Source organism: Geotrypetes seraphini, chromosome 5 (assembly GCF_902459505.1).
Source record: "Geotrypetes seraphini chromosome 5, aGeoSer1.1, whole genome shotgun sequence".
NCBI lineage: Eukaryota > Metazoa > Chordata > Amphibia > Gymnophiona > Dermophiidae > Geotrypetes > Geotrypetes seraphini.
In genome coordinates, this window is record NC_047088.1 from 151,701,285 (window position 1) to 151,716,251 (window position 14,967).

Genomic DNA, 14,967 nt, shown 5'->3' on the forward strand with positions numbered 1-14,967 from the left:
GGAAATAGCATTTAGGTTGGAAACCTGGGAAAGGTTGGTAAAGCAAGCCAGCATGATTGTTTTGCCGAAAGTTGCAGACAGGATAGTGTAAGTTGCTTAACAGGGTAAAATGCATGTGGATCAAGACAGAATTAAGAATGTGAGTTCGCACTGATGAACGAGAATAAGGACTGTGATTTTAGATATATGTTGCGTGCAGTGGATTTGTTACAGACAGTGAGTAATTTAAAGAAAGTTGAGCCAGATAGTTTACGTGTCCTCGCAGTTGTCAAAGTGTGTCTGCTGGTAATAAAAAAAGAAAAGAAAAAAAAAAAAGCAACCGTTTGTCAGACATGTGGGGTTTGTGTCGGGCACATCCCAGTGTTGGGGGATTTAAAGTACAAGACTAACAATGATAGAGGTTAAGTATCCATATTTTTCTGAAAATTGAAATATTTGCTAAACATGGGCTTGATAATTCAAGTTCAAGTTTCAAGTTTTATTATTATTTGATGAATCGCCTATACAAACATTCTAAGCGCTGAACAATTAAAAAAAAAAAAAAAAAAAAACATTTTAGAGGACAAACAATTTTAAGACACAAGTACAAAGTTAAATAACAAAGTTTTTAAGAGTTTTAAAAGAGATAAGATCTTTTTCTTTTCTGATGTAAAGTGGCAGTGCATTCCACGTTTGTGGCGCTGTAACAGAAAACATGTCATTTCTTCTTGTACCCACAATTTTTAAGGAAGGGACAGTTAATAAGTCTTGTGATGATGATCGTAGAGAACGAGGGGCATAATAAGGAATGATCATTCTAGACATGAATTGAGGCTCATTGAAAGCTAGAACTTTAAAAACCAAGAATAATATCTTAAAAGTAATTCGGTGGCTAATAGGTAGCCAATGGGACTTAATCAATAGCGGTGTAATGTGGTCAACTTTTTTTTTTTCCTTTATGAATGAGTTTTATTGATAACGGATGGATTGAGATTACTTCTTTTGTTAACAGTCTCCCTTGCTTTCCCGTATTGTGTCTTTATCCTGGTGTTCTTTATGAATTCTTTCTTCCCATGCATGTTTGTATAAAGTGTTATTATCAATCAGATTCTAAATACAATTGGAAACAGAAATACCTTTCAAATAAACTTGGTAGCTCAAACTCCAGAGGAAGGGGGTAGTTATTATGTAAGGACAGTGCAGAGTAAAGTAGCTACATCTAGTCTGCAGCAGTGCCCACTCCTCAGAGTGTAGCGGGACCCAGGTGGCAGACAAGGGTTCCAGGTCTGCCTGCAGGGAACATGGCTAAGTGACCTCAGGGGTGGTGTCACGTTAAAATGTCTCTTCCTTTCCTTCGCAGTCATACATACAGAGCTGTTCTGGACCTGTTACAATGAATCTTTTTCTACCCAGAGAAGGAGGACAATGTTCTGCTTTCAGTAACCTTGAAATGACCTTGCACTTAACATTTAACATGTTTCTTTTTTTTTCCTTTGAATTGACATTGCCATACTTCAGAATACCTCTATATTTAACATTGTACACTGTACCTAGTAAGTTTTGCTTATTTTTCAAGATTGAAGCACACCCTAGCAGTTGCGTCCCTGTCTGCCTTATGAATGTAATTGGCAGGGCACCAAGCCAGAGTGATAACATTCTTACGTTTTCTCTTTCGGACGTTCCAGTAACCAATTAGATGCCTTTTATGATTATGTGATTATTATGCCATGTGCTATATCACACTTTACTTTGTCACTGTGTGCACCCAATTATGATTCGTGCTATGATGGATGTTTGTTTTTGTATAACTGTGCATTTCTCTGCAGATCTAAGTTCAGCTCTGAATCCTTGCCAGCTGGAAGAAAAGTTCCACGCCTTTTCTGTTTTCTATGTTTGTTTATGCCCTGTAATCTTTGTGTTGTCTATCTGTTTGGTTTGTGGGGTACCCCAGGGAAACCAACTATACCATTGGCCATTTTTGGAGATTTTTCTCTCCCTTTTTGCATTTTTGTTTTTTTCCTATCTAAATTGCCTTTCTAGCTGTTCACGCCCATGCTGCCTCCGTGATTTCATCAGCCGCGGTAATGCCTTGGCTGACCGCTCGGCTCGCCAGGCGGCCCTCCAAGGTCCGCCCACACCCCCTCTTCTGTTATCCCTTTCCTCCCCTCAACCTTTCCTTCATTCCCTTTCCCCCCAGTACACTGACCCCGAGCGCAAGTGGGCCATGCAGCAATCTGGCCATTGCACCCTCCCATCCGGATGGATTACTATACCTTCCTCTCACACATCCACCCCCCCTCCTGTACGTCCCTCAACTCCTGGCCCTCACTGTTGTCCAACGTGCACACGATTTTTCTCATGCCGGTAACCCAGCTCTCCGCACTCTTCTCCGACAGAATTTCTATATCCCGAATCTCTCTCAACTCATCTCCCATGTTCTGCTCCGCTGTGTCATTTGCCTCCGACACAACCCCTCTTCTGTCAGATCCCCCGTTCCTGGTCACCAGCCTATCGGTTCACACCCCATGCAAGTCCTCTCTACTGATTTTACCCACTTGCCCCCCTCCCATGGGTTCCGTTACCTCCTGGTTTTCATTGATTCCCACACTGGGTGGCCAGAGGCCTACCCAGTGCGCACAGAGAAAAGTAGGGAAATAGTAAAGGCTTTACTCCATGACATCATCCCTCGCTATGGCCTGCCCCTAGTGATTGGCAGCGATAATGGCCCCGCCTACATATCACAAGTCACACAAGCTGTCTCTCGGGCTCTGCAAATCACCTGGAAATTACATACGGCCTATCACCCCCAGAGCTCTGGCCAAGTTGAACGCATCAACAGAACTATTAAAACCCTCCTCGGAAAAGCGGCAGAGGAAAGCCGCCTGCCATGGCCCAAACTGATCCCTTCTGTTCTATTTCGCATCCGTTGTACCCCAGGTAAACGCAATCAGTTGTCCCCATTTGAGCTCATGTATGGCCGACCCCCGCCGATAGTCAGTCTAGACCCCGAGTCTCTTGAACAGATAGGGAACGCTATCACAGACGCAGAGATAAAGCAGCTAGGAAAGACTATTATGAAATTACAGAACTGGGTCATTTCTAGAGCCCCGCTGCCAATTACAACCCCTGTCCACCTCTACAAACCTGGGGATCAAGTGTGGCTGAAAGTATGGAAGAAAGAACCGCTGAAACCCCTTTGGACAGGGCCTTTCACTGTCTTACTTGCTTCCCCCACAGCTGTTAAATTGTCCCGCCACGAGTCTTGGATTCACTACAGCCGTGTGAAGCCCGCTGCTGAGTATATTTGTGAAAAAGGGCCTACTGACCTTCAACTGAAAATCACGCGGCTGCCCCACACTCTGGAAGAGTAATCACGCACGTCTGATCCGGAGATCTGACAAGATATTTAATATGAACTCTGTTGTATATTTACTGCTTGTGATTTACGTCTTGCCAACATTGTCCATGTCCCCTACCCCTCCCACGCCTGGGTGTGCCCCTTGTGTGGCACTAGTGGACAATGGGGGCAAAACGGAAAATGTTATTAGATTTCAAACTAATTATGAGTGTAAGGGTCAACTAGTGACCCCTGTATGTATATAAAACAAGGTTGAATATTCTATATGTAATAATGGAGATTCACAGATCTGTTTCGACCCCAAAGCAACTAATAGGGATACTTGGATAGAGGTCAGGTCAGTCTGGGATCAGGGCCCCCTGATTCAACAAACCCTGGTCACTAATCCCCATGTCCCGGCCTCAGTCCTCTTTGATGCTTGCCCTGCCATGGACCAGAACCCCACCTTCCTTGGACGTTGTGGTGCCCTAGCATGGAGGAGGGAATATATGCACAACGATAAATACATGTGCCTGGCGGGACAGAAGCCGTCCCACTGTGAAGGGTCTTCCGAACACTACTACTGTAACTACTGGAGATGTGTATCCTGGGCTACTTCACCTTAAATCTGACAAACTGTTATGTCTGCGGGGGCACCCAGCTGGCCTCTGAAAAACTCCATTCTGGCAAAACACTGCATACAGCGTCTCGGACCATCCTTTACCACTCGTGTTGGACACCTGCAGTGCCAATCCTTATGGACTAAAAACAGTACCTCTCAGCCCGGATGGACTTATTGGACCGGAGATCCTAAGTTAAAAATACCCAGACGATGGAATACTACTGGCAATGCTACCACATTAAATGTCTACCTCAACCTGCCTGCTTCTGCCCCTTGGGCTGCACCGGAAGGATACTACTGGATCTGTGGGAAAATGGCATACCCCACTCTACCCTCAAATTGGACTGGCACTTGTGTTCTGGGCACTATCAAACCAGCCTTCTTCCTCCTCCCGTTATCCGAAGGAGAACATCTGGCTGTCCCAGTATTCGATCAACGGGCCCGTTCTGAAAGAAGCCTGGAAATTGGTAAATGGGAAGACACTTGGCCCCCGGAGCGCATCATTGCTGTCTACGGTCCTGCTACTTGGGCTGATGATGGTATGTTTGGGTACCGGACCCCAATCTACATGCTTAACCGCTTCATACGTCTGCAGGCGGTCTTAGAAGTTATCACCAATGAAACAGCTAGGGCCCTGGGAGCCCTGGCCAAAGCGAACACTATGATGCGTACCGCCATCTATCAGAACCGACTGGCCTTAGACTATCTATTGGCCGCTGAAGGAGGGATATGTGGCAAATTCAATCTCTCCAGCTGCTGTCTACAACTGGATGATGAAGGATTTGTGGTTGAAGAGGTCATAGATAAAATTACCAGATTAGCTCACGTTCCTGTCCAGACTTGGAAGGGTTTTTCTGCTGATATGTTTGGACTCAACTCACTGACTGATTGGGCCTCCAAACCGGGACTCTTTAAAGCCCTCACCATAATTTTCCTGGTATTCTCTGTCATATTTTGTGTTCTTCCTTGCCTGTTACCATGTTTATTGAAAACCCTCAACCGTACTATTAGGACTACGATTGATAAAAGTACCACCGCCCTAGTCCTGGCTCTCTCTCCTCCTATCACCCTGTCCCCACCTCTGATACAGATGGCCCTGACCTCCCGTAGCCCAGCTAGTCAGCTAGCCTACAGAAGAAAAGTTGGGAATGAAGGATCCCTAGCTAGCTGACATAGCTGGGTCACGGTGTAAACTCCATTTTAGATCAGTGGGTCATAATTAGTACAAAGAACAACCTGTGACTCCATTTTATTGCTCTGAGAAATCACGTATACATACAGGCCTGTTCTATGTATCTGTCTTAAGTGCCAGGCACGGCAAGGAGGTAACAGGATGTTAGCCTGTTAGTTAGCCTTGATGTATAGATTATAGGATGGATTTATGGTTTTGTTTTTCTCTCTTTTGGTCAAAGCTGGTTAGACTGGTTTGAACTGGTTAGGACCCTATATAATCTTTGTGTCCGAAATTCTCGGGGTCTTCTGTTTATGCAGCCAGTTCTGCCCAGAAGTCCAGCATATATGCTTGTTTAATAAAAGCCTTTTTAAATCTCTTCAGTCTCTGGCTCAAGTCTCTGCACTACTAACGGAGGGCCTTATCCTAAAAGGTACCTTCACACCCCTTCACTTTATTTTGTATGCTATTTTTATTTCTTCTTTCTGGAACATATTGATTATATTTTATGCCTCTTTCAGTTCCCCACAATCACTCCCTGCAGCAGCTTCCACTATTTAACTCTGCAATTTGTACCAGCTGTGTTGACTGATTTTCTGTGTTGACTGATTTTCTGTCATTCTGCAGGAAGTCCCCTCCCCTTTTGCTGACATCATTGTCTTCTGCCAAGCCCACTCACAGAAGAATAGAACTGCATCATAGGGGGCGGGACTTTACAGAGAAATTCCCCACTGAAAGACAGCCTGTTGCTGTCATTAAAAATGAGCAATTTTTTCTTAAGGTGGTCTGCCCTACATCCTGGAGATCCTGCAAATCCTGGTTTTACCGGGTTCCTCTTTGGCTCGGTGCACCCATTGCAGGAGACGTACGGCAGGTGGCGGAAGTGACGCCAGAGGGACCGGAAGTCCCGCCTGGCTGGTCTGTTGTTGTCGTCTCGGTGCAGCGGGCAGGCATCCGTGCAGGTTCGGGTGCTGATAACAATAGTAATAATAACACGGACACTGAGGATTGTTGTCACCACCGAAGGCACGGACGGAGGGGACACATTGGCCGCGGCCACTGCCGCCATGTCTGACCAGGTGCGAGACAGCGGGAGGGAGGGAGCGGGGCCTAGGAGAGGAATAATCTGTTCTACCGGCCTGAGTCGGGCCTGTTAAGTATAGCGAGAGGACCGTCGTTGGCTGTTTTCTTCTACCGTGGCAAGAGAGAGGCAGAGGCTGAGCCTGCATGGGAGCCTCTCAAGTGAGGTGTATTTGCTCGGAGACAGCCGATGCCCGGCCTGCTGCGGAGGCTGGCATGGACAATATGCCTAGGTCTGCTCGCTACCATGGGTAGCTAGAAAAGAAGCGTTTGCAAAGGGGCCGAGGGAAATACTGATTTGTTTTGCTGTCGGTCTACTTTTTATGCTAGGAAGGCGATTTTATGCAAGCTGTAATTTTCAAAATCACAAAGGGAATGTTAAGATGAATACACTGTTGCGGAGTTTACTGTAACTTGAAGTAGATCCATATTGCTATGGATGTAAAGCACAGTATGGCTCTATCCTACCTACCTGTGGATCTAGGAAATGCAATGTATTTATTTTTTAAATTAAGCTTGGCCAGTTGGCTTTCACATTACTTGGGTTTATATGCATTACTTGGGTTTATATGCGAGTTCACTTTTAGTGATGGCTTTAGCAATTATAATCCATATTATTCTCTCAAGTGCAGTAATTTGCATACATCATTAAGCTTTGAAGCTGATCAGGAAAGTTCACAGATGGCTGGATGCACACTTTCTAAAGCAAATTTAATGATACACATACTATATTTAAAATGCACAGAACTTGAGTTATAATGGTGGAAGTTGGCTGGGCACATATGCACAAGAAGTTGTGCTTACTGCAAAAGCCTTTGTTGTGTTCATGCCCAAACACCTATAAATATTAGCCTCACAAAAATTTCTTGCACACAAAAATTTTGCTACGCTATTATGTGCAGAATAGTGTTGATGTGTGTTCACTATTTCATTTTTATTTGGACACATTCACATAATTTGTGATCTCTCTTCAGTCTTTCAACTTGTAGCACTAACCTATGGCTCACTGGTTGAGCTGCTGCCTCTGCACCCAGAGGTTGTGAGATCAAATCCCGGTGCTTCTCCTTGTGACCCTGGGCAAGTCACCTAATCCTCCAGTGCCCACCACTTTGAATATCGACTTTGAAATGCCAAAGGGACAAAAAGGTGATATACAAGTACCCATTCCCTTTCCCTTCTTTACTGCCCTGGACCTAGAATAAAGTCTTCTTATGGTGTGCACATGTCAGAACGGCAACAAAAGAGCAGAGATGATTACAGTATGCAAGCTGGCAAGATTTTAATTAACATATATATGTAGCAACTTAAGATGAACCCAACACAGGCTGTGTTTCAGCGAGTGCCTGCATCAGGGGTTCACAATCTCCTTTGAATATGCTACTGTGTACAATCCTTGAGTAACGAAATTTACTAGTAAATTATCTGTGCGAGTGCTCAAAACGTTCACGTCTCTAAAATGCTACTGTATGAATGACCAGCGAGCAAGTCTTTCCCAAAAATTTGCTTGCCGGTCATCACAGAGTAGCATTGTGGAATGGTAAATTTTATTGCTCAAGGATTGTAAATGGTAATATATAAAGCAGATTATGAACTCTTGATGCAGGCAGTCACTGAAACATGGCCTGTGTCTGGTTTGTTTGAAGTTGCTACATATTGCATTTGTGTTGTTAATTAAAATCTTGCCAATTTGGTCATCTCGGCCCTTTTGTCGCTGTCTTGATTTTGTGTGTAGTTTTTCCCTCTGCATTTTCTGAGTGCATGTCAGAAGCCACTGTTTTCTTTTCTGCATTGAATTAGTTTAAAGCACTCATTACCATACTTTTTAGTGTAGTGTGCGGTCATGTCTTCCACACGAGTTAACAACCATGCTTAATCCCATCCTGTGTTATGCGGCCACTAATGTGTTCACAAACCTGTAGTGACTGTGCTGTTAGGCTTGCAGTAGTTTTTTGTAATAGCCCTTTGGTATATAGAGTTTAGCTTTTCCACACTCTTATTAATGCACAACATTCTCTAGCAGTATGTGTACTTTTTAACAATACAGTTCAGACCTTAATTTGGTCAGGTACTAATTTTCATATCAGTATATTAAAAACTGTAAAAATATCTTTTGTCTACAATTCTGAAGATTCCATCCTGGAACTTTCAGCATCTATCTTGGAAAGCCAGTTATCCAAGACAAGACAAATCAAGCCTTAAACTAAACCTTAGGTTTGTATACCGCACCATCTCCATGGTCATGGAGCTTGGCACATTTGCTCATATTTTCATTATGACATCAGTTATAAACACACACCTAGATTTGGGGTATCTGGGGGCTTCTGGTTTACTTGCCTCTGCTCCTTCTCTCAAGTTAAACTTTATATAGTCATATTGTGCCAAGTTTTTATATCATAATATATCATGAATCATTTTTCATGCAATTTGTCTCGCTTGAAAGCTGGAATTCTTGATGTTCAAATGACTCATAACATGGTAGATGAACCAAGAGTAGTCACCATGAGATCATGACCAAATCAGAAATTATAGATTATATTTGTAAGGGAGGAGTACTGAAAAGTCACAAACTGAACATGGTTTGCTACCTGTCTTGTAATTCATGGGTGTTCCCATGGACAGGAGTTATCCAGTCAGATAGATATCTGAAAGCTGGGGGGAAATGATTGAATTAACTTCTCATCCCCTTCCTTTGTTTGTTAGGATGACATAGCTACCCCTTAAATAGTTTCAGAAAATTACTTCAGAAAGGTCTTGTTTCACTTTACTGAAAGTTATTTGGTGACCCTAATTTTGTAACCAATAGTAATATTGAAATTAAAAATTTTATATTTTTCTTTACTTTTTTTGTTGTCCTTCAACCTTGTTTTCCCCCCCTCTTTTTATAAGTAAAAATTCTAAAACGTCTGCCACTTCTTTAATAAGTTTCAAAATGGGTCACAGGTTCCTTAAAGCTCAGACACAACAAAATTGGTTTAGTGTAAAGTATCACAACTTGCAAAGAAATTTACTTAAGGTGTTGTGTCCTTACTGTATATGTTAGGCTGCCTCTCATTTTGTACTAGATCTCCTTTTTGGGCTGTGTACTTTCTCAGTATGCTGTTTATCCAATGATTGCATCAACTAAGTCCCTGCTTTTGGTGCTGCTGTTGCTGCATCAGAGACTGCTTTGATCATGGTCAGTTTGAGTTGCTAAGAAAAGTCTGTTTAGGTAACTCTTCTCATTTTGCAGCACATTTTATATCAATGTGTGAATGAAATGAGATAATTCTGGAATGTGAACATTGCATATATCCCATAGCAAGGGTGCAGTGTGAGTTTTGTGCCCCTGTGATTAGAGCCACCTGGATCAGCATTGTTTTTTGCTGTTGATGTATTTTTATGGATTTTGTAAAATGTATTTCTGCAACTGCTCCTGTTGGTCTGGGATGACAAAATTTGATTTTCTTTATGATATGGCTATGTATAAAATGTTTTGTTTTTATTTTGTAGGAAGCCAAACCTTCGACTGAAGACTTGGGAGACAAGAAAGAAGGGGAGTATATCAAACTGAAGGTCATTGGCCAGGTGAGAGGTCTTCACTGATAGGGCTGATTCTAACTTTCCCCCCCATCTGTACAATATGTACATTGTGAATGAGAGCAAACCACAAAGCTCAGATGAATATTAGCTGAGATATGAGGAGGTGCTGAAAAATTCTCAGCCCAACCAACTTTCTAAGTTCCGTTCATTATTTTGCCTCTGTAGATGAAAAGAATGTTTTTTTATGTTGCAAAGTGCCAATTTTCAGAATGGTAATGCTATGTGTTGACATTGTTTCAGGTCATTGATTGAACCATGTTAACAAAAAGGGCCGAATTCTGTATAGGACGCCTGGTCTCAGAAGCTGCCTAAGCGGCTTTTGAGAATTTCACTCGGGCGTCCTATATAGAATCACATCTGTTCTCATGGACATACACCTAAGCCCACCTAACTGCATGATTTTCTAACCGGTATCCATGTCACAGGCGCTGGTTAGAGAATCGGGTTGCTGGTGAGCTGATTGTGGCAAGGGAATCTCCCTGCCGTGATCATTTTAGCGGCCGCATGTATTTGAAATGTACATTTCAGGCACCTATTGTGGCCCTACGGAGATGCCTATTGCTGCCTAAGTTTGCCCAAGTCCATTTCTGGGTGAAACCACGCCCATGCTTAGCGTTGGGCAAACTTAGGCAGCCTTATATTCCTCCCTAGGCTCGCAAAGACGCCTACAATGTAGGCAGCCTGCCTCACAGTGGTTTTTTAAAAAAATGTGCATCTGATTGGCTGGTTAGACAGCGGTAGGATGCCTACTGCTGCCTACAATCGGGACACCATTTATAGAATTTGCCTCAAAGTGTGGAACTCCGAGCCATCATGAAGTTTCTATTCCTGAATAGGAAAGCTCCAAAGGAAATTAGATTGTTTCAAATACAAATTTTTTGAGCCTGGTAATAGGGTGGGCAAATTATTGGCTCTTAGATTGAAAATTCAACAAACTAAATATAATATAGTATCTATCAAAGATAAAGTGGGGGGGGACAGCCAAGATGGCTGCGGTACAGACATTCTAAGAGCGACGCTCCAGACATCTTACCTCTTTTCAAGACTTGGTAGCTTCGCGGCCTGATTTTCCTCTTTAAGATGCCGAAGAGAAGGGGTAGGAGTGCGGCTGGTGCCTCGCGGCGCTCCAATATGCCCTCCCTTGGCAGACTTGATGATCTGTTGCTGCGGATGCAAGGTGTAGCGTTGTCTATGTCGGAGAGCAGCCCGATGGGAGCACCTGGTCAGAGCGAGGCTGGGGTTGTCTCTCCAGGGCTTGAAACCACCTTAGCCCCGACCTGAGAGCCACACCTCTGCGACCTCGGTCTACCAGTTCTCCAGGGGTAGAGGAAACCTCGGAGAAGGGGGAGGTACTTTCCCCTGAGGCAGCAAGATCAGTATTGGAGACTGTGGAAGCAGTGCTCTCTGACCGGGGAGCAGCTGCAGAAGAAACTGAGGTAGTACAAGCAGACGGAGGTGGATTCCAGCCAGAATCAGACCAGGACAGCCTTTCTTCTCAGGACGGTGAGCATTTCTACACCCAGCAAAGGTTTCCAATATGGGAGAAATCAGCACAAGTGACTTTAGATTCATTATGGGATCTGATTGTAAATTTCACTAAAACTATCAGTCCCAATTTCCAATATATAGAGAGGGGAAATTGATCCAACATACTAGAGAGCTGAAAGATTTAACAGCGGATTTGACTGTCTCAAAGGCTTCAATTCAAAAGCTTGATCAAGATATGCTTACAGTCAAACATGTGCAAGAGTCCCTAATTAAATATAATATTAATCTCAGGAAGAAATTGGAAACACTTGAAAATAATTCCTGGAATAATAACTTGAAACTTAAATATTAACCACGGTTACTCCTAGGGAAATGCTTAGGAGATACCTGAAATATTGCAAGTTTCTGAGGAAACTACCACCATTTACTCAAGTGTATTACTTGACAAATAAAGATGGGCTCAATTGCAGTCTAAAATATCGAATCAAATACTTTTGAATGTTTCTGAAATTTTAGAAACATCAATGGTTGTGACATTAGCTCTTGCAATAGACAAAGTATGGTTATTGAGACTTTTCTTTAAAAATAAACAGAAAGAGTTTCTTGGATGTAAAATACAAATGTTTCCAGACTTTTCTAGAGAAACTCAAAAGTGTCGCAGAGAATTTTTACATTTGAAACCTGGAGTCACTTTGCTGGGAGCAACGTTTTACTTAAGATATCCTTGCAAGTGTATTATCCCAGGACAAGCAGGCATGATATTCTCACATATGGGTGACGTCATCTATGGAGCCCCGACGCGGACAGCTTTTCAAGCAAACTTGATTGAAGATTCAAGTTTGCTGTGCTGCACCACGCATGTGTGCCTCCCTGCTCCACTAGAGGGTGTATCCCCTCCTCGTGGTCTCCAGTTTGTTTTCTTCCGCGGAGCTACGAAGTCCTGTACTTTTATGTTTCTGCCCAAAGTGCCTTCTAGCACCGCGGCTTTCTTGTTTTTTGAGCGGAGTGTCGCTGTGCGCTTGTGATTTCTTATTTTCTTTTCTTTTTCTCTTTCTTCGCGATTTTTTGACCGCCCGGGGGCTCCCGGGTTGTCGCGGGCGCGCTGCCTCGAGTGGCCACGGCTGGTTCTTTCACTATATGTCCCGGCCTTTGACCGGGTTTAAAAAGTGCACCCGGTGCGAGCGTCTCCTTTCACTAACAGACCCGTATCGTTGGTGCATTCGGTGCTTGGGGGCCGATCATCCCACCGAGTCCTGCCCCCGGTGTGCCACCTTAAGGCCCGTATGGCGGATCTTTTTGCCGTCGATCAGCCCTCGACCTTGGCCCCGGCCTTGACCTCAGCCTCGGGTACCTCGTCCCCGCCTCGAGACTCGACCCCGAAGACCTTGGGTTTGCTGAAGTCCTCGGCTCCGGGTAAGTCCCCTCTTCCTCCAGCAAGAAGCCAGCCTCAGGGACGCCGGCCGGGCATGGTGGGAGTTCCCTGCCTGTGGCCCCGGCGAAGTCCTCGGTGGAGTGCACTGCGGCCTCGGACATGCCATCGATGCTGTCCGTGCCAGTCTTCCAGGACATGCTCTGGGCGATGATCTCGTCGGAGCTGTCCGCTGCACTGGCCCACCTGCAACCGACCTCGACCTCGCATGCGCCAGACCAGCCTGAGCCTCGCATCGAGGCGCCTGGGGGGCAAGGTGCGCCGGTCTCGATGCATTTCGTCGTCCCATTACTTCTTGGTACCGAAAAAGACGGGGGACCTGTGCCCGATTCTGGACTTGAGACGACTCAACAAATTCCTGGTGCGGGAAAAGTTTTGGATGCTTTCCCTTCCGATTCTTTATCCCTTGCTGGATGAGGGGGATTGGCTCTTCTCCCTCGATCTGAAGGAGGCCTACACGCATGTTCCGGTGCATCCTGCTTATCGCTGGTTTCTGCACTTCCAGGTGGGAGAGTACCATCTACAGTATCGGGTCCTCCCCTTTGGTCTGGCCTCGTCCCCTCGAGTCTTCACAAAGTGTCTCGTGGTAAGTCGGGGGTGGGTACCCACTTTTACACCAGAGCAGTAAGTAACAATCCTGATGTGGTGAGCCAAAACTCCGTGTCCAAGTCCGAGGTAAGTACCCTCACTGCAAAAGATTCGCTAGGAGACACTTTGACTCAAATGGGAAACTCTCTACAGGGGTTTAGCAAACACAAAGAGTGGAGAGCTATGTATGTTAACGCACACAGCCTAGGGAATAAATTTCTAGAACTGGAAACAGAAATAGTTAATGTAGACCTAGACGTAGTAGCAATTTCAGAAACATGGTTCACAGACTCTCATGGGTGGGATATAACTATACCAGGATACAACCTGCTTCGCCAAGACAGAGAGGGTAAGTTAGGAGGAGGGGTAGCACTTTATATCAAAGAAAACATCAAGACAACCAGAATCACGGATATCAAGTATACTGGGGAATCCATCTGGGTAAACCTGGCCAGAGGCGGAGAAAAATGCCTGTATCTTGGTGTGGTGTACAGACCTCCAAGACAATCGGAGCACAAGGACATTGAATTAATTGAAGACATTGAGAATATCACCTTACGGGGAGACGTTGTTCTGTTGGGAGACTTTAACATGCCTGATGTAGATTGGAACACACTCTCAGCGACTACTTATGATAGCAGGAGGATATTAACGTCCATGAAGGGAGTACGACTCAAACAATTGGTATTAGAGCCCACTAGGTCCCAGGCCATCCTGGACCTGGTACTTACGAACGGGGAAAGCGTCTCAGAAATCTCGGTGGGAGAACCGCTAGCCACCAGTGACCATAACATGGTATGGTTCAACCTTAGGAAAGGCTTCCCTAGATCACAAGAAAAAACAAGGGTACTCAATTTCCGGGGCACTGACTTCACACTCATGGGAGACTTCATCCATCAGACGCTTCAGGTTCAAGAAGTAACGGAGAATGTAGAGGTTATGTGGTCAACCTTGAAATCGACCCTTCATGAGGCAACTATCCGCTACATAAAATCAGTAACTAAACAACAAAGAAAAAAGAAACCCCAATGGTTCACTGATGAGGTCTCGTACCTCGTCAAGGATAAGAAAAGAGCGTTTCTCTTGTACAAACGCACGGGGGAAAAAGAAGCAAACATTGAATACAGGACAAAGTCTGCAGCAGTCAAAACAGCAGTCAGGGAGGCCAAACTTCGAATGGAAGAAACTCTAGCGAAGAACATTAAAAAAGGGTACAAATCCTTCTTCAGGTACATTAGCGACAGGAAAAAGAACGCAGACGGGATAGTACGCCTTAGAACGCCAGACGGGAATTATGTGGAAACAGATTCTGAAAAAGCCAAACTACTGAACGATTACTTCTGTTCAGTCTTTACCTGCGAGGCGCCAGGGCACGGGCCATGGCTGGAAGCAAAGGAAAGCAAGGAAGACCCATTTCTGAATTTTGAGTTCACACCAGCTGATGTTTACAGAGAACTTTCAAGACTCAAGGTGAACAAAGCCATGGGACCGGACAATTTGCACCCAAGAGTGCTCAGAGAGCTGTGCGATGTTCTGGCGGAACCGTTAGCCATGCTCTTCAATCTCTCCCTAAGTACGGGGAGAGTCCCCCTGGACTGGAAAACAGCTAACGTCGTTCCTCTGCACAAAAAGGGTTGCAGAGCAGAGGCTGCGAATTACAGACCGGTAAGTCTCACATCAATAGTGTGCAAACT

The 14,967-nt window shown here is 44.7% G+C and overlaps 1 protein-coding gene across 1 annotated transcript in view; it reads left to right on the plus strand.

The window, feature by feature from the left end:
* Window positions 1-5,963: 5,963 nt before the first annotated feature.
* Window positions 5,964-14,967, plus strand: part of SUMO1 (small ubiquitin like modifier 1) — a 49,327-nt gene continuing 40,323 nt past the window's right edge. Inside the window, exons 1-2 of the mRNA XM_033947100.1 lie at window positions 5,964-6,188; window positions 9,679-9,753. Coding sequence (XP_033802991.1) covers window positions 6,177-6,188; window positions 9,679-9,753 — 87 coding nt within the window. The 5' untranslated portion in view covers window positions 5,964-6,176. The remainder of the gene's footprint in view (window positions 6,189-9,678; window positions 9,754-14,967) is intronic.